The sequence below is a fragment of the Hyperoodon ampullatus genome (genome assembly GCF_949752795.1).
Source record: "Hyperoodon ampullatus genome assembly, chromosome: 4".
Classification (NCBI taxonomy): domain Eukaryota; kingdom Metazoa; phylum Chordata; class Mammalia; order Artiodactyla; family Ziphiidae; genus Hyperoodon; species Hyperoodon ampullatus.
Window position 1 is genome coordinate 149,499,628 of NC_136917.1, and position 26,009 is coordinate 149,525,636.

General features: G+C 45.7%; 1 protein-coding gene across 1 annotated transcript in view; it reads right to left on the bottom strand.

Annotated features, from left to right (window-relative positions):
* Nucleotides 1-9,166: 9,166 nt before the first annotated feature.
* PDZD2 (PDZ domain containing 2) overlaps nucleotides 9,167-26,009 on the bottom strand; it is a gene marked incomplete at both ends in the record, with an annotated part of 241,666 nt that continues 224,823 nt past the window's right edge. Inside the window, 6 exons of the mRNA XM_079701985.1 lie at nucleotides 9,167-9,348; nucleotides 14,914-15,048; nucleotides 16,899-17,169; nucleotides 18,968-19,069; nucleotides 20,030-20,147; nucleotides 20,976-24,960. Coding sequence (XP_079558111.1) covers nucleotides 9,167-9,348; nucleotides 14,914-15,048; nucleotides 16,899-17,169; nucleotides 18,968-19,069; nucleotides 20,030-20,147; nucleotides 20,976-24,960 — 4,793 coding nt within the window. The remainder of the gene's footprint in view (nucleotides 9,349-14,913; nucleotides 15,049-16,898; nucleotides 17,170-18,967; nucleotides 19,070-20,029; nucleotides 20,148-20,975; nucleotides 24,961-26,009) is intronic.

Sequence of the window (26,009 nt, forward strand, 5' to 3'; positions counted from 1 at the left end):
AAAATTTACCATTTCAACCATACTTAAGTGTACAGTTCAGTGCCTCTGCTTTTTGTAGTTGGCGCTGCATCTGCTTTGTAAGAACATCATCATTATATACTATAATCTCTCCCTTTTAACTCTTGCTTTAGTCTTAACTAATCAAGTAGATACATGCTTAATGCTCACCACCAGTCCTTATGTCATCTATCCAGTCATTCTGCTTGTCTTGCTCGTTTGTTAGTAGATTCTTCTGGAAGGGCTTGTGAGACTAGTATACCTTGAGTTTTCGTATGCTGATAACAGTTTATCTGCAGCCTTTTGTTTGAAATTCTGTTTGGATAAAATGGTTGGGTCACATTTTTTTTTTTTTTTTAGTATCTTAAGTATGTTCTTTTTGGCTTAAAACATCACTGTCAATGTCTGATGATAACATGATTTTCTTTCCCTCATGAATGCCTTATTCTTTTTTGCCTGGAGTCCACGGGATTTTTTTCCCCTGATTTTTTGCCAGTGATGTTACTGCAGTATGTTTTGGTGTTGGTTGTTCTGGATCAGTATTCCCAAGTACCTGGTGTGTTCTTTCAATATGTAGCATCGTCTTTTTTTATTCTCAATTTCAGGAAAATTAAAGTTTTAGTAATTGTTCTGTTCCCTTGTTTAGGCTTTCTTCTTTGGGGATTGCTATTATGTATGTTGTTTTGGGTCACTTCTGCTTGACTTCTTTATTATTATTATTATTATTATTATTTTTTTTTTTTTTACTGTACGCGGGCCTCTCACTGTCGTGGCCTCTCCTGTTGCGGAGCACAGGCTCTGGACGCGCAGGCTCAGCGGCCATGGCTCACGGGCCTAGCCGCTCTGCGGCATGTGGGATCTTCCCAGACCGGGGCACGGACCCGTGTCCCCTGCATCGGCAGGCGGACTCTCAACCACTGTGCCACCAGGGAAGCCCTTTTCTTTATTATTGATCTTTAAATGTTTTACCTGTTTTCTCTTCTCTTCCTCTTAAGGCATCCTGTTTATTTACTGTGAATGATCTTTCTAGTTTAGTCTTTTCTGAAATTAACTTTTTCCTGAGTTTTAATAACCAATTTCTGAATTTTTCTAATTTCTGTTGATATCATTCATATTTTGTGTCATTTTCCTGATGTATTTTAACTCATTTTGAGGTATTATAATTTTCATTGGTTCCCTAGGTATGTCTTTCTGGTGTGCTTTTGTTGTCTCTAGGGATTGTATTTTCTCCTCATGCTCTTTTTCTCTTATGATAACTTTGTATGGGATTTGACCTAGATTGTCTTCTGTTGCCCATGTTTACATGAAATTACCTTTCCTGTTTTAGAAGGGAGATGCAGGTCAGGGTAGCTTTTCTAACTGTGTTTATTCTCTAGACCCCCTTCCTCTGTTTTTGAGTGTGAAGAAATACGGCGGCTTGCTTTCTGAGATCTGGTTCTGCCACTCTCAGCCACCTTTATCTGGACCTTCTTTTTTTTTGATCTCTGTTGTTCTTATCTTGCTCAGTTTCGATTCTGTTCCCAGTAGCTTCTCCTCAGTGTGGGGCATTGGCTGATCATTTTTGAAAGTGAAAAAACGATTCAGGTTTCAGGGGCCGTTATCCAGTCGGTCCTCTGGGCTTCCCTGTTGATTATGAGGCCGAGGGTGAGGGTGTCAGGGTGTGTGTGTGTCTTAGGGGTATCAGAGGCCCTGATGCTTCCCTCTACCCTCCTTGTACAGATTCCGATACCAAATTGGTCTTGTTGCTGTTAGTAGTTTACTCCTGCTCATTCGTACCTTCTGGGGTTTGTGAGGGTACTTTCACACCTAGTTTTGTTGTAGATGTTTACCGTGGTTTTTCTATACTAGTTGGTCTGGGTTGTATGTGTGTGGTGTTAGTGGTGGGGAAGGGGAAATGGGTGGGATATGAGGAAATTAAAAAACTATGTTGGGGAGTTCCCTGGTGGCCTAGTGGTTAGGATTCTGGGCTTTCACTGCCGTGGTCTAGGTTCAGTCCCTGGTCTGGGAACTGAGATTCCTGCAAGCTGTACGGTGCGGCCAAAAAACAAACTGTGTCACTGTTGTGTTATCTTGCCTGAATCTGCTGGGAGAGCCCACAGTGGTTTTTAGTTTGTATGTAGTCTCATTAAATTATGAGTCTTTTGCTTTATAGCTTCTGCATTTAGCCTCATATTCACTCTCTGATTAAAACAGTATATTTAGCTCTTTTGATGGGTTTTTATTTTCCTTTCTTGCTTTTAAATTTATGTATGGTGACTCTGGAATTTTATTTTGTTGTGAAGGATTTTGTTGCAAGGAATCCAGCTATTTTTATCCCCCTAAAATATTTAGCCAGTTTTTCCAAAATCAGCTATTGTATCATCTGTGTTTTCTGTAACTGACTTAGAATGCCCCTTTGAATTTTCTTTGAATTCAGAATCTGTCATCTTTATTCCAGTGGTTTGGCTGTCCATGGAAGAGGAGACACTTTTAATTATAGTAGTTTTTTTGATGATGTTGTAATAGGGCTAATCCCCCACTTATTATGCTTTTTCAAAATCTGGTTATTTTTACATGTTTATCCTACCAAATGGACTTTAGAATAATTTTTTTCAGGTTAAAAAATTATTTTGAGATCATTGTTGAAATTATATTACATTTATAAACTAGCTTGAGGCGAGTTGAGGTTTTTAGTGTTGTCATCCTATCCCAGAATAAGCTAAACCTCCCCATTTGTTCGAGTTATTGGTTTTATGTCCCTTAATAGAATTTTGTAATTCATTTAGGTCTTTTTAAAAGTAAATAATTAATTAATTAATTTTCTGGCTGTGTTGTGTCTTCGTTGCTGCGCGCGGGCTTTCTCTGGTTGCGGCGAGCAGGGGCTACTCTTCGTTGCAGTGCACGGGCTTCTTATTGCGGTGGCTTCTCGTTGCAGAGCATGGGCTCTAGGCACGCGGGCTTCAGTAGTTGTGGCACGTGGGCTCAGTAGTTGTGGCTCGTGGGCTCTAGGCGTGAGGGCTCAGTAGTTGTGGCGCACGGGCTTAGTTGCTCCGCGGCATGTGGGATCTTCCCGGACCAGGGCTCGAACCCACGTCCCCTGCATTGGCAGGCGGATTCTTTTTTTTTTTTTTTGTGGTACGCGGGCCTCTCACTGTTGTGGCCTCTCCTGTTGCGGAGCACAGGCTCCGGACGCGCAGGCCCAGCGGCCATGGCTGACAGGCCCAGCCGCTCCGCGGCATGTGGGATCTTCCCGGACCGGGGCACGAACCCGTGTCCCCTGCATCGGCAGGCGGACTCTCAACCACTGCACCACCAGGGAAGCCTGGCAGGCGGATCTTAACCACTGTGCCACCAGGGAAGCCTTCTTTTAGGTCTTGCCAGTCCTTGCCAAAGTTAAATGTATTTTTAGTTACTATTGTGTTTCCTCTTATAATATGTTTTAAGTGGTTATTATTTATAAATAAGAAAGCTCTTGTTTTGGTGGATGATTTCTGATAGCCAATTTACTGAATTCTAATATTTTAAGTTTTTAAATTGTTGTGTTTGTGCTTACAAGTACCCAGATATATCTGTGCACACTATGATATATTTGTTTCTTCTATTTATACCTCTTTAAAAATTTTTTTGTCTAATTGTACTGGCTTGTACCTCTAGAATATTGTTATCCAACAATAACAGCAGTGAACATCATTTTTGTGTGTATTCCTGAATCTAATGGGAATGATTCTGGAGTTTTTCCATTAAGAGTTTGAAGCAGGCTTTTAAAAAAGTATGTCTTTCACAGGATTTGCGTGTGTGTGTCTGTGTCCTACTGATATAATGAACTACATTCTACATTTACATTTATAGATTTCTTAATTCCAAATTCATGCATTCCTGGAGTTAACATCACTTAGACTTGGTATTTTCTTTATTGTACTATTGGATTCATTGGCTAACATTTAATTAGGATTTTATTTATAAATTTGTTTTGCCCATTTTCATTGTATTCTGAGCATTTTTCAAGTTCATCAAGTTCATCTTCAATGGCACTGACTTGTATTCTGCAATCTGATTTGACTTGATGCTTATACGGCTTTGGTTTTATAAGGTGGTCTCCTCAGGTTCTTTTTAGTTCTACCAGATCCACATTAATCTCATTTGATTTTCTTATCTCTTCTTTGATCTTGTGCTTCTTAGAAGCCACATTCTCTTTGAGTGCATTGAGAATATGAAGCAGTTTGTGTTTATAATTTTCTTTTGATTCCTAAGGTAGTTGTCCAAATTATTTTTTTTATCTGCCTTTTGCATACTATGTTTCAACACCCTCCCCCCACCTTTCCCGGCTTGGTATTCACGAGAAGGGCCCTTGCTGAGCCTGTTTAATGGGGAAGGTGGGGTTCTCCTGAAGCCTGCCATTTGGTCAGTAATGGATACTTCAGAGCTCTGTGTTTAAGCATCATTCAGCTCCTCCCTTAGGATGAGAGAGGAAAGTTGGATACAAGATGATTTTAATCTTTATTCAGATCTACTCAGCTGCTTTGGGGGGATCGAGAAGAAGGCTGTGATCGGTGCTTGGTGTGGCTTTTACGGGGTTGGGTGAGCAGAGGCTGCTGATCTCTGAATGGATCAGTTGAGCCCTTTCGTTTCAGGAACGTATGTGGTAGGGGCTCCCCTCAGATCAGACCATTCCTTCCCTGTTAACTCCTCTGACCTGCTGAGGCCGACCAGGTGCCTGGGAAAATCAAAATGAGCCTCCCCTTTAACTTCACCTTCCCTACCATTCTGAGGAGTGGAAATGGCTCTAATTCTGGGTGCTTCCTGCTTTTTCTGGGGCTCACCTTCTGTAATTCCCTTTCTTCAAGTTAAGGGTTTTGGTGACATTCTGATATTCTTCACAACTCTCATTTCATACCATCTTTGCTTTCTCACATTCAGAGAGAATTGTATCCCATTTCATTGTTCTCCTTCAGTTTGGTCTCAGGTTTTATTTATTGTACCTGGTATGTATCCTTCAACGTTCATAGAATGGGTTTGTGGCTATTTCTTTCTTTCTTTTTTTAAAAAATTTATTTATTTATTTTTGGCTGCGTTGGGTCTTCATTGCTGTATGTGGGCTTTCTCTAGTCGCAGCGAGCGGGGGCTACTCTTCGTTGTGGTGCACAGGCTTCTCATTGCGGTGGCTTCTCTTGTTGCAGAGCACGGGCTCTAGGCGCGTGGGCTTCCGTAGTTGCGGCACATGGGCTCAGTAGTTGTGGCGCACAGACTTAGTTGCTCCGCAGCATGTGGGATCTTCCGGACCAGGGCTTGAACCCGTGTCCCCTGCATTGGCAGGCGGGTTCTTAACCACTGTGCCACCAGGGAAGTCCCTGTGGCTATTTCTATAGTGTATTAAAACTCTCCCCCAGGAAAAAGTTCTACCCAAGTGTAGCAGTGGACTGAGCCAATCAGAATCTTAATTTTTGGAGGATATATGGAAAATTAGGCAGGCAGCAGCCTGTATGTCCAGAGAAATTCTGTGATATAGAATGGGGCTAAAATTATAGCAAAATAGCATTCATCGGTTTCTAAGTAAAGGTGTGAGGAATTGGGGATAAGGCTGCCAGCTAGTGGAGGGAGAAGCGGGTCTGCAGAAACAGACCCACAAACAGCAGTGGAGCCCTGCCAGTGGGGGGCACTGAGTGACAACCCATGAGCCCCCGAGTTCCTCCCGTCACTGAGGCCTGGTCATATACTGAGTTCTGTTCTGGGGTTTCTGTGAGATGCCGTTTTGCCTTTTTCCCTTGGGCTACTCTAGTTTGGCGTCTGCATCTGAAAACCAAAACAGCCTAAAATAGATGCTTTTTATTTCACTCTGTGAAATAAGATCCCAGATCATCCAAGTATTTGCGGGGAGGGAGTGGTGAATGGGTAGGGATCTTAGGAAAAATGAAGAATGTATTCATTTTGAAGAATGAGAGAAAAAAACTGACAAGGAAACAATTGCCAAGTAGCATCCAGAGTCCAGTTGAGGTCGGAAGCCATGAATTTATAGCAAATCACTACGAGTAGTTGTGGGATTTTTCTTTAGGAATAGGCACGTAGGCACCAAGAGGCTGGCTGGTTGGAAGGATCCTGGATTAGACGGGGCGAGGGAGCCGTGCGCCTATGGGCTGGAGGGCGATTGTTGTCCTCTACCGTGGGCTCTAGTCTAAATAGACAGAGAAGGGACGGAAACACGGGTGGGCATTCTGAAGTGGAGAAAATTGCCAGTTGCCTAGGGATTGGAGGGCCTGTTGAAATTGAAGCAGAACCAGGAGGAAGGGGAGTAAGCTCCAGAAGGTCAGGAGGTCGTAAAGGCTTGAGATGTTTGATTTTAAGATCTCAGAGGTGGAATGGGTTTGGATTGTGTCAGATCCTGGGTGTGGCCACGGAAGAAGAGTGGTTGACTTGACTTCTTTTGCCTTTGTCCCTCTCACCATTTAGGTGATCACCATTTCTTAGCTTGATGGTTTAAAAGGTTATTCTATAGATGCAGAACTAAACAAACAAAAAAACAAGTAGTAAACAGTGTTTATTTTTTTAAAATTACTTAAAAAAGGTTGTTTATAGAGACGTGGATTTACATAACTTGGTGACAACATTTTAAAAATGTACAGGCTATTTCATATTATTGCACTTACTCTTTAATAATATATAAGGCATTTTATTTTACATAAATAAAGGATAATGTATAATATCATACAACAGGTGTGGTGCCAACTAAAAGTCAACCCTAAAATTAAATGAGCTGTGTATGGGACAATAGAAATGAAACCCAGCCTACTTCAACCTTCACGGTATATGCTTGTAACTACGATTTACATGTTATAACACAGTTACCATCATAGCTTATTGTGGATGACGGACCAGTTAAAAAACCAAAACAATGCAAGTTTTAGTAGGACAATACCATTAGTGTTCATGTCAGGAAGTTTGGGAGTTTATTAGAGTAATTAGAAATACTAGTCATGCCTTGAACACTGACGACAAATAAATAGCTTCCTATCTTAGGGTCAAAGTGTAGCTTTTGCTTCCTCCCTTCAATTCCAATTGTCAAATTCCAAGGGAACCCTTCTGGCAAGGTCCACTGGAAATGGCTGATGACTTGAATATAGTCCAGTGACCAGAGGGCTACCCTTGCAGGCTTCAGATAAGGGGATTAGGAACTCTTAGAAGGAGACCCTTCTGCTGCTTCAGAAACTCCTGTCTGTCACACAGGGCTGTGCATTTCTATGTAGGCACAGCTGGAAGAGTGGAGGCAAAAAATCGTTTTCAGTGTTGACTTCAAAGTGTCTCTCATCATTTAGGCAAGAAAGCAGAAGCCACAAAGCTGACCCCAGAGACTTAAAAACAATCTAGCATGCACCTTGCACTGACTGCCTATAGTATCCTACTTGGAACTGTAGTAGTGAAAAGTAGAAGCTAAATTAATCAGGTCTTTCTAGCTAACTCCTGAACTACATTCTCTTTTGTATAACCTGTTTAAAAATGAGAAATCTCGGCTCACACCAGCCAGATATTTCACTCCCATCTGAGAACCTCTCTGGGCCAACTCCACAGAGGTTTACTGGGATTAGTCACTCAGAAATAGGTTAATTAAAGAAATCGCCGACATAAAACCTTAGCGTCACCATGCACGCAGGTATGCAACCTCACCCGTATTCCCAGGACTCAGCTGGCCTGCACCACTGAGGATGTGGCTTGTAACTATGCAGTTCTGCTCCTTTACCTTGAAAGACTGACTCACCCTCGTTTTCCACCTTCTTATTATGTTTTGGTAAATGAAGCTGACGAGCATTTGGGTTTCAAGAAAAGAAGGTACAGTACGAGGGAGAAGAGCCAGTTTTGTGACGAGGAAGAGCACGTGGAATGGGAACAGTTACTGAGAAGAAGCTTGTGCTTCAGAAGGAGGGCAGCTGGGACGAGTGTCACAAGCAAGCGTGAGTCACAACAGTGTTCTGCTGGGAAACATTTTTGGCAAAAGGAAGAATTTGCAAAACAGGAAAACAAAAAGAGCAAAAACTTCAGTCACTGCAGAGCTATGCCATTATACCCAGGTCAGGAAAATAGATCCAGTGCTTAGAAATGTTACATTTCTTAAGCTTGTTGAGAAGAGAAAGGGGAAAAAAAATCAGCCAAAGAAAAGAAAGTCCCCTAAAAGGATTATTTTAAGTTCCTCTGTTGGGATTATAAATCCAAGGACACTAAAAAGATAATTGATTTCTAAAACTTTAAATTAGTGGTTGGATCTATAAAATATAGAAATGGAAACTCAGTGACAATGATATTTTTGCCTGCTCTTTTGTTGACCAGTCTTGAATTCAAATATTTATTCAAGACAAGTTCCAAACTAGACGCAAGGTGATTTCAGAGCTGGAACTTTCTGCTCATTCTAAGCAGCAAACTTCACAGCTATTTAGTACAGTTTATCAGAACTGCATTCCCGTAAAATTGCCTTACGACGTACACTTTTCGATCGTGATCAACACTTCACGGTGATCAATAACCACTGAGTTAGTTAAACTATGCAGCCATACGTTGCACATTACACTCACTAAAAATACCACTTTCTGTATTTTGCTTTTTCATTTTTGGATAATTCCTGAGCTCAGCCTAACCATTAGGTCATAATTGATTTTCTTTTTTCAAGTCTCATTTTCTTTTCAGGATAACATACAGACCTCCTTCCACTGAGTGCGCCTAAAAGCATTCTGTCATTTACTTACTTACAAAATTATATAAAACTGTAGTCCTTTTTAGTTGTGACACTTGTGTTGCCCTTCAGACTTTGTTAGCCTCCCTAGTTGCCAGGATGCAGTGTGTTGGGAGAGGTGGCCAGAAGGATGCGGAGGTCTCACTAAACGTTTCAAGTGACGAAGGGCATGCCGCATCTTGTGTCCCCATCAGGAAACATAGAAGGTGTCATGGGACAGGCACTGGAACAGAAGGAACCCTCCTGGCCTAGGTGATCCAGGCAGAAGGTTTCTGAGTTCAGCTCCATTGCTGCTGCTTCATGTATGAGTAAAAAACTGGAGAGTTGTCTGTTTTATCGTCCTTGCCACACCAGCGCTTCTGTGTTGTTTCAGGAACCCATTGTTTAGAGAAGTCATTCTGATTTGCTAAAGAAAGAAGGGAACTGAGAAAAGGAGATTCTGATTAATAAAAAATGTGACAAGCGCAACTAGTGTCACTACCAGTGCTTGTTGCATGAAGAATTCCTGTGCTTTCTAATTACTAACTGCACAGGTCCCTCTGGGACAGACTTCATAATATTCCAGGCATCGAAGTGCATGAGCCCAACCAGGGATTTCCCATTAATGGCAAGAATTTCATCTCCAGCTTCGATTGTTCCTGCTTGCTCAGCCGCACCACCTGAGAGAATAAATACAGAATAATAGTTTGGTCCTTTCACAATATCCAGAATAAATTCCAGGTACATGAAAAACTTAAGTGAGAAATATCTCTAAACCATGTGCCTGTATTCTTCGGAGGGGGAAATTTTTCTTAAACAAGATGCACAAAGCAAATACCCAAAAAAGAAGTTTGACTCCATAAAAAATTCAAACCTGTAACCCCTCTTTCCCCAAAACATAAGCAACTGACTACGGGAAGATATTTTCATTGTATTTAGTCAACAAATAACATGAAACATTAGGGTTAATATCTAGCCAAGCTAAAGAACTCCAATAAAGAACACACCAAAAAAATCCAAATGGCCAATAAAACAAGTTCAACTTCTACTCGTTAACAAATATAGTCTGATATATCCACATGCTGAGAATGTGATTACCTGCTCAGCAATGACTGTGGAGATTACTTAAATTATCACTTACACAAAATTTAACAGATTTCTACACTACAGCTCTGGGCATGTTAGAGCAAGTTTATGAGCTTTGGAAAAAACAGAAGTTTACGCCCTTTTCTATTTACTTTCTTGCACATGCACATCTAAAACAATCGTATTGAAGAAACGCACACTGGCTGTGCAGGCATCTTTTCATCTTATGGAAGAAAGGACATTAAAAGAGAAAAATTCCCAAGTTTGAAAATAATTTCCTCAGAAATCTTTTAATTAGATCTCAAAACACTGAGCAGATAAATCTACTTCGTTCTAAAGTCCTGAAAAATCACTGTTTAATATTATTTGATATCAATACACATGTAATTATAGTTGATTATAAAGATTGACAAAAAAATATAGCTGGAAGAAAGTGAGTTCAAATGCAACCCACTCAAGGACAAAAACATTTTATGTTGTTAATGACAGAGGCAGATGCTGTCATCGGAAAAGAGGTGAGCCTTCACCGTTACCAGTCCTACAGTGGGAGCAGAGACTGATTCAGTCCCCGTCAGTGCTTTCTCAAGATACACATTTTTGGAAGTACCAAAGCACTGTTGTGTGACATGCCCAATTATACTGCGTTACCATATTTCCCGTTCTAGGAATATTGCCCAAAGGCCTCAAGCAGATTATGTGGAATGAAAGAATTTTCTGAGTGTTCATCTGGGTCTGAGGACGTGGGCTTCCCACCAACCCAAGCAGGAGGCTGTGAGTTAGGGGAGAGCACGTTGAATACCCGCAGGCAGTCAGACTGGCTTGGGCTCAAGTATGTGACTTCAAGCAAGTTACAGGTTTCCCGAAACCTCAGTTTTCTCATCTGCGAAATGGTGTTAGCCTGTCTCGTTCCCTCACTAGGTTATTACAGGGATCTAATGAGATGAAGCAGATGAAAGTCCTTGATGAACCACTCAGTACTGTTCAGACCAAAGGTAGTGCCAACTTTTGGACTTCTTATACACGAGAGAGAAATAAACTTTTCTTTAAACCATTGTTATTTTGGGTTTTCTATTACATGGGGCCAAGGAGAATCATAACTAATTTGATCAGGCTTTGTCTGTCTCCATTTATTGAGGTTTTAAGAAAAATTTAGAACACTTTTATCTTTTTTCCAAAAAGGTCTTGCATAGTTTTCCTGTGACACACTCTTAGGTTCCTTACGGTCGTTACTGTGAATTGGTATCATACAGCACTGAATCTGCGTTTAGCCTTTTTTCCCCCGTTCAGCCCTGTTTTTGAGCTGGTCCCGGTTAATGGATATAGCACTAACTTGCTTCTTGAATTGCTATATAGTTTTTCTTTTTATGGATGTAATACATTTTACTCATAATTTTGCTACAGATAGAAATTTAAACTGTTTTATAGCTTCCATTTTAGCAAGCACTGCCAAATTTTTCCCCAGAGAGAGGAACCATTGTTTATACTCCTGCCAGCAAGTATGAGTGTTCTCCTTTCCCTACGTCTTGCCAACACATCATATTATGAGATTTCTTACTTATGGCCAACCTGATTTTAAAAAGATGATTCCTAATAGTTATAATTTTCACCCAATAACTAATATAAGTTTGAGTGACCTTCCCTATATTTCTTGACCATTTAGGTTTTAACTTTTTCTATTTTCTGTTCATTTCCTTTACCCAGATTTTCTCTTTATTTAGTTTTTTTCTCAGCCACGCTGTGTGGCTTGTGGGATCTTAGTTCACTGACCAGGGATTGAACCCATGTCCCCCTGCAGTGGAAGCGTGGAGTCCCAACCACTGGACCGCCAGGGAAGTCCCAAGTATTTTTCTTATTGAATTATAGTTCTTTATATATCTTGGAATTAGCCTTTTGTTGATTAAATACATTGTAAATATCTTCTAGTCAGTCACTTCGACTTTATTTGTTTGATATAATTTTTTGCCATATAGAAGTTAAACATTTTACATATGTATTCTTTCACGATGTGTTTTTGTGAAATTTTTTGCCATATAGAAGTTAAACATTTTATATATATATATATATATATATATATATATATATATATATTCTTTCATGATGTGTATTGTGTTATAGAATCTTCCTTACAGGGTTTTTAAATAATGGTTATTGCTGATATATAGGAAATTCTGTTGATTTTTTTTTTTTGTATGTTGATTGTGAATTCAGTGATCTTGGTGAGCTATTTATATTGGCTTCACATTTGATTCTCTTAGATTTTTTCAGTCAGGAAGAACATACAGTTTGCCAATAGTGATGAATTGTATTTCTATATTTCCAATCCTTATACCTCTTATCTTTTTCTTGTCTTATTGTATTAACTGATATTCTTGGTAAAATGTTGAATAAAAAAACATCCTAAAAGCAGCCCAAACATCGTAAAAAAAAAAAAAATTTTTTTTTAAGTGTTAAAAATTTTTTTAAAAAGCAGCCCAGATATTAGTAGTGACAGTGTTCTACCTGGATGGCTGCCGCTTCACACAAGAGGTTACAAATAACTGTTTACTGCATTTTTTTCATCAGTAAAATCCCTGACCTTCCAGATAGCTTTAGGGAAATATGATACTTAATTCACTTATTATTCAAAGAATTTTTTTGTATTAGATTGATGCAAGAAATTGACGATTCCTATACTGCTTTCGGTGTTTGAGCTAAAAGGCACAAGTGCCCTTGTGTGCAGGCGTGCTCCTCTGTGGAACAGGTGCTTCTTTGTATCAATTCTTCCTCTCTATCCATTTATATAGTTTGATGGATTTCTAGCTAGATGCTAGAGGCAAAGGCCAGGAAGTTACCCAGGACATTGTCCTTGCTCTGCTGGAAGGAGATCTGGGGGATGCTTATCTCCCATGGGGCTACTTCTCCACTTCAGTGCTGCAGATTCCATGGGATTCCTGGGCCTGGCCTCCCAGTCTCCACCTGGGCTGCTGCTTTAGCCACCTTCAGCTTCTGGTTGTTTGGCTCACAGGCCAGAAAATCCTTTTTAAGCCGTGAGCTTCTTGGCCTGCAGAGGCTGCGTGTCCTGTGACTGATGACAGTGGCGGTGACTCCGGCACCTTTCACTGTGTGTCCTAAACACCTCCATCTTGCTGTTTTAGGCTCAGTCCTCTGAAGGTTATTCTGTTTCCCGGCATTCATGCTGCCAGTCTGATTGTCCTGCCTTTGTGAGCAAGCTGCAAATTTCTGTGTGCTTTTTAAGTTATTTATATTTTGAAACTTTATTGTGATACATCAAGGTTTGGGTTTCTATAAAATTCATCCTGGGCTTCCCTGGTGGCGCAGTGGTTGAGAGTCCGCCTGCCGATGCAGGGGACACAGGTTCGTGCCCCGGTCTGGGAAGATCCCACATGCCGCGGAGCGGCTGGGCCCGTGAGCCATGGCCGCTGAGCCTGCGCGTCCGGAGACTGTGCTCCGCAAGGGGAGAGGCCACAACAGTGAGAGGCCCGCGTACCGCAAAAAAAAAAAAAAATTCATCCTGTTTTGCCCTTGATGAGAATTTTCAGCCTGAATACTCGTATTGTTTTTCAATAGTCATGACTTCTCCAAATATTTCCTTTCTCACATTCTTTTTTTTTTCTTTCTTTCTTTTTCTGGCACTCCTCATCGCTCATCACCCTTTTGTAATTTTTATCTCTTTTTTCCCTTGTGCTGCAGTTTTTATGGTTTCTTCTTTCTTGATTTTTATAAATTCTCTCTTTGTAAGGATTTAGTATACTTCTTAATTCTATTTATTAATTTAAAAATATATTTGACTGCCTTTTTGCTAATGGGCTTCTCTGGGTGTGTGTGTCTGCTGTAACATATCTGCTTGTTTCTTTTGAATACCCTCTTGTTTCATGGCTAATATTCCTGCCTTAATTTTTTAATGGACTTTCTGGTTTATTGTGTCTGTTGGCGATTTCCTCATGTGCTTTGTACACTTTGTTTTAGAGCCCTCGCTTCAGAGTGTTCTTATAGTCAAACAGTTTCATGCTTGCCTTAGCTTGGCTTTCTGTGTCCTACTGCTGTCCAGTTAACATGTATAGGGTTTTCCCTTTACCCTGGTACCGTGAGTCTAGGTATCACACACAGCAGAGGCCTGGCTCCTGATTTATGCCTGTCCTATGCTTGCCCCAGGGACCATGAGCAAACAGTGTGTTTCTGGCTGCCACCCATTTACAGTCTGAGTGTGTGCTAGACTGGAAGAAAGTAGACGGGAGCCGTAGATATCATTGGACTAGTTGGCAGATATGAAATCTCTTTATACACTTGAATAATTCATTTTATGATATTGGACAGTTCCCAAAAATCTCTTCAGCTGAATTATATTAACAATATCAGTATATATGTATATGTTTTAATACTAACAATATCATTATAAATATATATTGAATATATGAAACAGTATTATAGTATAATATTACATATAATAGGATATATAATCAGCATATATGTGTATATATAAATGTATCATTAGTATAATTATATTGTTAATATAATTGCTCAGCTCAGGGACCTGAAGAGATAATTTTGAGAACTATCCAAGATCATAAAATGCATTATTTAAGTTCATGAAGAGACCTCATATCTACCAACTATTTCAATGATATCTACTGCTCCCATATTACTTTCTTGAAATCCAGTATTTGCAATTTTAAGTGAATATGACCTTGACCAATGTTAAGTACCCCTGACTGGCAATTCTGATGGCATTACTTAGCTTGCTGTGTTCACATCCATAACAACTAATCGTAAGTAAGAACACGAAGACAGGAGCATGGAGTTAGGGGATACAGTACTGAGGTTGGGGGCACAGTCTCTGGAGCCTGGGTTGAAGCCTGATTCTGCCACTTAATCTGTGTGACCTTAGGTGCCTGCATAACTCCCCTGTGGCTCAGTTTCTTCTTTGTAAGACAGGGATGATAATAATAGTACCCATCCTATAGAACTGTCATGTGGATGACATGAGTTAAAAAGTATAAAATGCTCACAACAGGGCTGACACACAGTAAACCCTGTATATCACAGAGCATTAAACACATTGCAGATTTTTTAAAACAAATTTGATTTCCAGATGGAAGGCACTGACATACACAGAGAGAAAACTGGTACTAGGCAGCAGATTGGAGTTTCTAGAACATTACCTTTGTACACTCTTTTAATGAACAGGGGCCCATCTCCAGACATAGACGATTTCCCTCCATCCAGACTCAGTCCCAGCCCAGCCGAGGTCTTCAGCACTTCAACACACAGAGCCTCGTGTGCACCTGTGCTTCTCCCTGCAGCGACAGTGTTCGTAAAGATGATGATGACAGGGAACCGCAGCCCCTCCTGCCTGGTGCCCCCAAGTGTGTTCCCCAGGCACCCTTGGGTCCCGTCTACCTTGAAGTGCTGATAACGACATTTGAGACCAACTTTAGGGTTGCCCTCTCAAATCTAGAGCTGTGTTCCTGCTGTCCCTTGCCCCCCTAAGCACCTTCTGCAAGCACAGAGAAGGCATTTATGCCCAAGCAGAAATCCCCAGAAGCCAAACTGCTCTTGTCAACCCCAGATAGTCGGTGCACATCTCAGTGAAGACTGAAGTCACGCTTGGGGAATCAGATTTGATTTCCTGCCAACCTTGGCAGCCAATGGCAGCAGAGCATCACAGCCTGGTACTGACAACCTGCAACACCCAAATGCCAGGCCTTGCATGAGACCTAGAGCTTCCTTCCTTCCCCTTCTGCTCCTGTGAGGGGTACCCCTGCCTCTGGTTGTCTGTCTGCATCACACACTAGCTGCCTTCATTGCCATCTCCTGGCTCCACTGTGGGGAGAGCGTTTCCTTGGTGATGCCTGCTTCATAGCAACGAGCCTGTGCCTCCTTTGTGTGCTAGTGTGGAGAGGCTGGGCTGGGGTCCATCTTGGGGGTCTGAGTAGGGATTGTAAACTTGCCTTTTGTTTCCCTTACTTGCTCGCTGTATCAGTGAAGGATGTCTGAGTCCAGTGGAAAGGGCACTTAATTGCTTGGGAGGCAGGGGAAGGACCACAAACAGATTAAACTGTCCACGTGGGGTTGAGGCCAAGCCAGAATCACTGCCTTTGAATGTAACAGCCAGTCCATTCTTGTGGTTTAAAGAAGGCCACTCCACATGGTCTGAAAGAAACTTACTAGCAGTGGGAGCAGCACCGTTTTTCAGTAGGTCATTTTACTTACAGTTAAACAGGAAAACGGGCCCATACTGGAATCACCTGGGGAACCTTAAGAAGACATGGATGCTGGTCCCCCATCCCACCACCCACACCCCTCAGAGTTTGACTTAATTGAGCTGGAGGATTTCCTAGGGATCAGGATTTTTAAAAGCTTCCCAGGTGCCTCTAACACCAAGCCTACTGCACCAGGCCGACTGCACCAAGCCCCAAGTGGGCTGCTCTCAATGCATGCTAAGGCATAATTGCATAGGATCTGCTAGAGCCCCGGGCAGGGGGATCTTAAGGAATAGGAATACGAAGAAATAAGTTTAAGCCCTGAATGTGCTTGCAATCTGATAACTTTGTAGAGGTTGGTTCAAGGCCAGATGCCCTGAAGGTGCCACAGGAACACTTAATGATTATAAATTTCGGGATAGTCTTCCATATCTGAGTTCCTGAGTCTTAAAAACTATGAAAGCTGTTAGGACTAAGTGCCCAGTGGTTTCCTTTGACAGGTTACGTTTCCAGGATCCCACTGAAAATACACCAAACAGGGAATTCCCTGTCAGTGCTGTGGTTAAGACTCAGCGCTTTCACTGCCAGGGCCTGGGGTTCAACCCCTGGTCGGGGAACTAAGATCCCACAAGCCATGTGGTTCCCCCCCACCCAAAAAAAAAGAAGAAAAAAAGTACACCAAACAGTTGAGACAGTGCAAGGGCAAAGGTGAGCATGACGAGGTCTGATAAATAAGGTATTTCCCTGTCCTGGGAAGGGCTTTAGCTTTCTAGAAGAATGAGAGCAAGACAACAGAGCAGAGGGGAGACTGAGAACACCCCCGACACGTGTGGAGGCATCTGGACAGGAAGAGTTTCTCATTTGTTCAATGGAATCAATGCCATTCTCAGCAAAGTCATTACAAATAGCTCAGGCCCCTGCTGGTTGTGGAACTGGTACCTTACCTGTTCCAGGCTCCAGGGGGCTGGTCTTTCTGGACAGCGAGCCCTTCCCATTGGCCACGGGAGGCTCCTGCCTGATGGAGGGCCTGGGCCGCTCACTCCCTTTCTTGATGACCACGAGGACGTCTTTGTACAGCTGTGCCTGGTGCAGAAACTTCAGGACATCCCCGTGGGCTAAGCCAGCCAATGAGGCGCCGTTGACTGACAGAAGGAAATCCCCTCGGCTCATGGTCCCTTCCTGAGAAGCTGCCCCCTGAGAAAACACCCTGTGGATCTGGGACAGGAGAGGACAAAAGCCAAGTTCATTTATGGCCTCCAGTAAAAGCAAAAGGGCAAATTCGTAGTAAAGGAACTATCTAATGGCAAGTTTTCTAAATCATACACACACTTGGTTTATCAAAAACGTTCCGTGTGGGCTTCCCTGGTGGCGCAGTGGTTGAAAGTCCGCCTGCCAATGCAGGGGACACGGGTTCGTGCCCCGGTCCAGGAAGATCCCACATGCCGCGGAGCAGCTGGGCCCGTGAGCCATGGCCGCTGAGCCTGCACGTCCGGAGCCTGTGCTCCGCAACGGGAGAGGCCACAACAGTGAGAGTCCCGCGTACCGCAAAAAAACCCATAAAAACAGAACATTCTGTGTGAGGAATGGGATTAAAAATGTCAGTACCAGCACCTCAACACATTTTTACTCCATTCTTGCTAGCATCTCAAATGTGTCTGGCACTCCACGGGGCCATAAGAGTAGGAAGATGAACAGGACTGGGTTTCGTCCAAGGAAGGTGGCCTCCCTAGTGATTTCAAGGGCCTTTGAGTGATATAAAATTTTAAGTTTTTGATTTTGAGAAAAGTGATTTATAAGCAAATGCAAGTTTTGGTCCGTTAGTTCTAATGTCCTTCCAATGCTTAAACCAATAAAATGTTTAAGTGAATATGAGGATATAGGCAACTGTGTTTATATGTATCATCATCTTAAAGGTCACTCGCTATGTGTTAAAAGTGCGTCTCTTAATGCAAATCAAAACTACAATGAGGTATCACCTCACACCAGTCAGAATGAATGGCCATCATCAAAAAATCTACAAACAGTAAATGCTGGAGAGGGTGTGGAGAAAAGGGCACCCTCTTGCACTGTTGGTGGGAATGTAAATTGATATAGCCACTATGGAGAACAGTATGGAGGTTCCTTAAAAAACTAAAAATAGAACTACCATACAACCCAGCAATCCCACTACTGGGCATGTACCCTGAGAAAACCATAATTCAAAAAGAGTCACGTACCACAATGTTCATTGCAGCTCTATTTACAATAGCCAGGACATGGAAATTACCTAAGTGTCCATCAGCAGATGAATGGATAAAGAAGATGTGGCACATGTATACAATGGAATATTACCCAGCCATAAAAAGAAACGAAATTGAGTCATTTGTAGTGAGGTGGATGGACCTAGAGTGTGTCATACAGAGTGAATTAAGTCAGAAAGAGAAAAACAAATACCGTATGCTAACACATATATGGAATCTAAAAAAAAAAAAGGTTCTGAAGAACCTAGGGGCAGGACAGGAATAAAGATGAAGACATAGAAAATGGACTTGAGGACATGGGGAGGGGAAGGGTAAGCTGGGATGAAGTGAGAGAATAGCACTGACATATATACACTACCAAATGTAAAATAGCTAGCTAGTGGGAAGTAGCCGCATAGCACAGGGAGATCAGCTCGGTGCTTTGTGTCCACCTAGAGGGGTGGGATAGGGAGGATGGGAGGGAGGGAGACACAACAGGGAAGAGATATGGGGATATATGTATATGTATAGCTGATTCACTTTGTTATAAAGCAGAAACTAACACACCACTGTAAAGCAATTATACTCCAATAAAGATGTTAAAAAAATAACACTGTGTCTCTTTGTCAATGATAACATGTACTACTTTTTTCCCCACTTTTCTATTTTTGTTTTGGTGGCAGGGAACAGACACCAGCATTCTTTGAACCCACTGACATGAATTCTGTCCTGATCAACTTCTGAGGCTGCTTCAGGAGTGACTCTTCCGACAGCATCTCGACATCGTCACTTACCACAATTGATTTTGGCTCCACATCTATCCCTCCTGCCACACTGAATCCCAGACCTGAGCCTTCTTTTTTATTCAAGACTATGAAGTAAATATCTTCTTTATTCTAGTGAAAAGAAACAGAAACAAGTATATTCCTTGTGCCAGAGTAAGGAAGTCTGATGTCAATCCTCCCGCAGTATTGCAGAGCCTGTCACCAGTAACCCCAGTGGTTCTTTAGGCACTTCCACACAATACTGGAAGCGGAGGGGCCATCTTGAATATCTTGCATTCCTCCTGGGTGGTGCTTATGTGGAGTTTTGAGGGTCCATCCTGTAGCTCTAGAACCACCAAGAAGGTCCTATGAACCAGGATCGTGGCAGGGGCACGGGACACTTTAGAAGTCATTCTCGGCACCAAATCTGATCATAGCACATAATTCAATCATGAAGGGACTTCTTTACAATTTTCTAAGTCTACAATTGAGCAAAGCCCATGTTGTCAGCAGGAGAGAGAAGTATAGGTGCCAAGAGACAGGACGAGAGCACATTGAGGCCGTAAGTGTTACGTCCCCCCTTCCACATGTTCAGCTTATGGGATTTTCGGTGCAATTAATGAACTGGTAGTCATAAAACACAAAGTGTGCTGAAAAATAGATAGTACATTAAAACAATTTGTCAACTCATGTTGAGACTAGAACATTCTTAGTAGGGTCCTAGGGTTAAGTAACAAAAGGCTGTCCTGTGTTCCAAGCATCAATCAAAAGATTGGTACTTGTGCCCTTGCCCGACAGTTCCAGGATGCCTCGTCCTTTTCGGAGGACTCACTGCAGACAAACTCCAGGTGCGGGGGGTGGGTAGGGAAGATGGTAACTCGCCGCTGCTGGGGAATTAAAACACCAATCTGGCACCTAAAAATTCAAGACAAGCAAGCTACAAGCAAGTGAGACAGAAGCCAGGCTGAGCTGTAGGACTCGCTACACAGCCCTCGGAGAAGGGCCCTCCCAGGCCCCCTGAGCCCGTGGCACACGCCTGAGCACTGAGGTGGCAGCGGTCCCATCTTCCTGTGTTTTTTGTATTTCACTCACCTCTGATTGTGCTTTCGCTTCCTGAATGAGAGCTAGGATAGTAGATTTTGACCCCGCTGATGACAAAACAGACTGCAGTCTTTGCTGATCCCCCGCTGAGACCAGGAGTTGATGCAAACTAAATAATATAAATATATTTGAAGAACATTAAAGAAAAAAGCAATTTCTCCGTTTTGCTAGGATGCATTTACAATGATCTCCTTTCCACCATATTGCAGGTATTTTCTGATTTTCACACTCTCTTTTGGTCGTAACTCCCACTCCAAACTGCTTGAAGAATTCTGAATGTTGAACAGGAATCTCATTCACTGCCGATAGCAGTGGGAATTCCTATGGATTTGGGAATCCCTCCAAGATGCTAGGAGACCAATGCCAGAGTTTAACAGATAATTTCAGACATATTAAATATTCTATAGGCTCCAGCGAAATATTTGAAAACATATTAGAAATTTCCCGTTTGACTCCAGTCACCCTCAAAGGCCCCGATTCTCCCATGAGCGTTGGCTTTCCCTGTCCAACCATCCATCTCTCTCTCTCTCTCTCTCTCTCTCTCCCTCTCTCTCTCGGCACTTTTGTATAAGTGCCCTAGCCTATAGAAGCCTCTCTTTAGAGCAATGTTTTGGCAAACACTCTTCCCTGCAGGCACTGTATTTTCCCAATAATGATAATAAAACCAAACTTGGAGGCTGGAATAGAAAAGGGACGTTAGTGGAATTTATTCACTGAAATCTGAATAAAGTCTGTTGTTTAGCTAATAGTGTTGTTCCAATGTTAACTTCTTACTTTTGACAAATGGACAGTGGTTACGTAAGATGTTGACATCCGAAGCAGCTGGGTAACGGGTACAGGGGAAGTCTGCACTATCTTTGCAACTTTTCTATAAATCTAAAACCAGTCCATCCAAAAAAAAGTTGAATTACATAAAAGGGCAGGGGTGGATACTTACTTAACTGACCAACTTTTTCCGGAAGGCAGATCCTGGGGGGTCTCACCCACATCGTGGGCTGAACTGGGTGCCCCAGGCTCAGTGGCTTTAGGGCTGCTTCCCCCTGGACAGGCCCTGTCCGCCCCCTTCACGGGCCATGAAATGGCAGTGGACCCGTGGAGGCCTCCAGGGGAGCCAAGTGACCTCCGGGGGACGATTTCCAGCTCGGTTTTGAAGAGCACAGCAGTCGGCCCAGCCGAGAAGTCCTCGCTGCAGAGCTTGTCGAGGTCAGGCATGCTCAGGGCTCTCAGCTCCTGGAGCTTCGAGCGGGACAAAGGTGAGGCCTGGGTGTGACGCACCGAGGACTTGTTTCTCTTGGCGGGAGAGGCTGGGGTCACCGTTGGGGTGGGGATTCCCGAAGGACCAAGTGATCGCTTCGGGTCTGAGTCAGCGCCCTTGTTACCAGCCTCCACCGGGCTCTGCCGGGAGACTGTCAGAGTCATGCTGGACGGGGACTTGGTCATCGGGGGGATGAGGGTGCTGCCTTCACCTTGGCTTTCACTGCAGGAACTCAGGCTGCGTCTCAGCGACCTCGCTGCTGGGTCACTGGAGTGGCCGAGGTTCCCGGAAGCCACGCTGCCTGAAGACCGCCTCACAATGGGAGGCTTGGAGCTTACCGACAGAAAGGGGGAGGCCCCGGACTTGGCCACGGGCCGGTCAGAATTGGCCAGGTTCTCAAAAGACTTGATCCTTTGCTTCACAGAGAAAAATGAGGTAGATTCATGGGGCCAGTTCTGCTCAGAGTAGTAATATCTCCTGGTGACTTTGATTTTGTCTGTGAGTAGGCAGCCTGTTTCCTGCACTGATAGGACATCCCCTTCGTCTGTTGTTGGAAGGTTCCTCGAGGTCTCCAGCAGGGGCTTTACGCTATACACGCCCTGTCCATTAACCAGGCTGAGAACACTGCCTCTGGACGCCTTGGCCTCGAGAAGGCCCCCACTGGTGGCAGGGATCTGGCTGTCCCGGGGGGCGCGCCCTGGGCTGTGTAGGGCATGACCCTCCCGGCCGAAATGGCTGGAGAACTGGGCCGGCATGGAATAGGTCCTGGTTGCTGGCCTTGGCGTGAAGTAGGGATGCTCACCCAGCGCCGGGCCCACTGTCGTGCCGTTCCTGGGCATCCCCAGGGCGTCTGCCCTTTGGTCTGACTTTCCCTGGCAGGGATCTGCCTTTTCAGCCCGCAGCTGCGGGGAGGAGGAGGAAGTCTGTTTCGCCCTGCTGACAGATTGCTGCGCTCCCCGCTCCACCTGGGAGGCCCGAGACGTGCGTGAGAATGGGTGATTTGGGGATGAGTCCACTGACTGGTGACAGAACCTGAATTCACTCTTCTCCTGACAGGTGCTCTGGGCCAGGAACCCTCCCTGTCTGTCACTTTCAGCTGGCTTGTCACCATACGCATTCTTGGGCGTCCTTTCAGAAGAGATCTCAATAATTTTCAGCTGGTTGGTCCTTTCGAGGGGCTCACCAGCAATTATTTTGCTTCTTTTGTCGCCAGTCCCTCCGGCCTGGGAGGCTTCTGCTGCTGAGTCCGTTTGGCTGGACAGGGGCTGCTGGCCCTGCCCGGTAGGGGGGACCTCCCGCTTGCCGGCCGCTGTGGACGCGCCACTCCTTGGTGCCATGGGACTCACCAGCCCAGGGGACGCAGGGGGAGCCTTGCTCTCTGGACCCCACTTCGGAGATCTGGGGGCAGCCGGGCAGCCTCGGTCAGCTTCTGAGTGCACAGCCGGGTGGAGCCTACTACACGCACCTTGCTCAGGAAGGGTCTTAGGGGAGGTCAAGGGCGAAATGAACATCCTGATGCTGGTGTCGGATGCCGAGGGCTTCAGGGAGCCTGGGGTCCCCTGGGGCAGCTTGTCCTCCACACACGGGGGAGGCTGGGGGGCGGCTGCGGCACTTCTCTCCGGTTCTTCATGGTCACCTGTGTGGAACCGGTGTGATGCCACCTTAGAAAGCATTTTGTGGGAGGCCTGGGGTGAAACGAGGGCTTTCCTGTGCTCTGTCACCCCGGCCTTCCCCGGGTGAGTGGCTGGGGCCTCGGAGCTGACTTTGCTTTTGCTTTTGATGCTCAGTCTCTTCAGCTTAGGACCGGCTTTGGGTTTCTGACAGGTACTCAGAAGGGTTTCCATGGAACTTTTCTTAGGCAGGTCTTTATTCTCAAGACTCAGCCGAGGAGGGGGGCTATCCCGTACAGCCACCCCCTTCTTGTGGCTGGAGCTCAGCGCCTGATCCTTGGGGTCGGGCCTTCTGGCCGGCATCGTGGGTTGTTCCGTTTCACTTTTGCTCTGGGGATGCGTCCCTTGGTTGCTTTTATTTATCTCTTTAAACCAGGCCATGATGGGCCGCCTGGAGATGGGTTTCGACTTTGGCAGCAAGTCGTCCGGGTCTTGAACTTCGGAGATGTGCAGCTTTGCCAGAGCCAGGTCTCTGTTCTCGGGGACGCACGCCCTGAGGGCGCCCCGGTTTCCAGTGGCGTGAACATTTGTTTCCTGTTCTTCAGGTGGGGTCTTGTCATCCAGCCAGTCATGCTCCAAACCATTCACCATGTTAGGAGAGCTGAGGGTGCCCGGGGAGCCGGGGACAGGCCTGGGGCTGGGCGGAGGCTGGGCGGCTTCCCCGGGGTCCTCGGCAGCCCGTGCAGCCTCGGGCGTCTCCGGCTCCTGAGAGCTCGCGTCCGAGGGAAGAGGCAGCCACGGAGGGCCCGGGGCTGCTGGGCCCAAGGCTCCCGGCGCGGAGGCGGCGGCGTCCCCGGCGTCGCCCCCCGCCTGGCTTAGGGCTCCGTGCTTCGGTGGCAGGGCTTTGGCGAAGGCAGGGCGGGCGGCCCCCTGGGCAGGAGCGCTGGCTGCGGGTGGATCGGGGGCGCCATTCGTGGCACAGATTTCAACCTGCTCTTCCTCAGACTCCGTCGTGTCTCCCTTGTTAGAAGCCCCACGAGGACGAGGACGAAGACGAGGACGGGACCAGCTGTCCCTGGCGGGAGCTCGTGGGGCTTCAGTGAGCGACTCGGGGTCCGAAGACGAGTCCTCGGCATCTCCGTACATGGACGAGAGGGACGGCTCCGTGCTGTCGCCCAGGCCCGACAGCGACGTACTGTCTTCGTGGAGGCTGCTGAGGTTTCTAGAGTAGCTGCTCAGAAAGCTTTTGTTCACAGTAAAATGTCTGTCGGGATTGATGGAATCCAAAACCGAAGGCTGGTGGGCCCACTGGGGGCAAGGGGCTGGACCGGCAGCCGCGGGCCTCCTCGGGCCGGGGGCCTGGCTCCCCGAGTCCGGGTCCGGCTCGGCCCGCTGCGGCCCCGGGGCAGCGCGCTCCCGGCTCAGCCGGGCCCCTTTCCCGGGAGGCGGAAGCCTTGCTCCAGAAGCATCCAGCTCCTCCAGGAGCCTGTCGAGGTCAGTCACGGGGCTGCTCCCGCTGCCCCCGGGGCAGCCGGGCCCCGAGGCACCGCCACACCCCTCAGGGGCCTTGTCACTCGGTGACGGCAGGGACGGGCTGGCCCGCAGCGCCCCTGCAGACCCAGAGTCTGTGCCTTGGGGCAGAGCCGACCCCCCGCAGTTTCCAGGCACGAGGGTTCCCGTGGTTTGCAGAGCCTCGATGTGGTGACCCGGAACCCCCTGTCTCTTCTCCGGGGGCGTGAGGTCTCGTGACAGCACGGCAGTGGCCGGAGATGCCCCCTCGGCCGCGGGTCCCGCTCCGCTCTGGGCAGCGGCCTTCCGGGTGGCGCGGGGCGAGCTGGCTTCTGGGGCCGCTCCGGGCTCGCTGAGGTCAGGATGAGCTGTAGCCTTCGTCCCCGGGGATGCACTGTCCTCAGACTCAGGCACCCTGCGTGACTCCGTCTCTCCGGGGTCCTCGGGTCGCCTCGCTGGCCCTGCGTGCGCTGAGGTCTTGCTGGGGTCAGGGTGCACCGCGCCCTTCTGCCCTGGGGAAGGGAGGGGGCCTGGGGAGCCGTGGGGTCCTGTGTGGAGAAGGTAAACAGAAGGTGGGTGGCGGGGGACATACGGGGCGGGGGAGGTGAGAAAATAGAAAACCTCTCAATTAAAAACGTGGAAAACTGTAAACAGCCTCAAGTTTTTGGTCGTTTTTAGAAAGACATCCCACAGCCTAAATGTAGGCTTGTTTCTGTCTCTAAAATTACAGAGTGCTCACATCTAACAAATACCACCCAGCTTTAGAGGCTCGAAAATAACTCAGACTGGACGGCAGAAGGAACCTCTGCTTCTGCCCTTTTTCGTTGTTTGTAAGAATGGGGGACACCAGAAATCCTTCAGTTGGGTTTCTGTGCACCATCTGCCCTCTGATGGCAAACCCCACAGGAGTCGGGCCGTTGTTCTATTTGATTCTGCAGACCTCTCAGTCCCTGGCTGATCACGTCGGGGTTTAGCCCCATGCCGTGGGTTGTGAGCCACAGAATAAAGTAAAACAGTCCAAGGAGGGACCTTACTGCTTTGTGCAGGAGAGGAGGCTAATTGGGGAAAACACATGGAATGCTCCAGACAGATGGAAGCCTGTCCTGAGCTCCAGTGTGTCCTGACCAGGTTCGGGGGTGTGGGTGACCTAGGAGGTAAGATTATCCCGGGGAGCTGTGACAGGAAGGTCCGGACCTGAGTGGGGTTCTGGAGGGATAGTTTGATCAGAGACCGAAGGGAAGGACGGTGAGGAAGGAAAGGGAGTCAAAGCAGAGAAGCAAGAAAAAGCATGGAATCTCCAAGGTGCAGGGAAAGATGACACCTGCCTAGAGACAGTGGGAAGTAAAGTCATTCCATGAGGTGGGTTCTGGACAGCCACTCTGTCCTGGAGGCTCCTCCTCAGAAGGCCTGCATATGCGTGAGCTAAGCTGTCCACCTCTGGCACATGGCATCTTACAATAGATGGGGAAACTGGCATGATAAAGAACATTAGATTTGCATTTTCTTACGAACTCTGGGTCTGAGCTTCGAGAGAAAACCTCAGTCACAATGAAAGCCCTTGCTTTGAAAAGTGTGTCTCCCCCAAATGGTACATTCA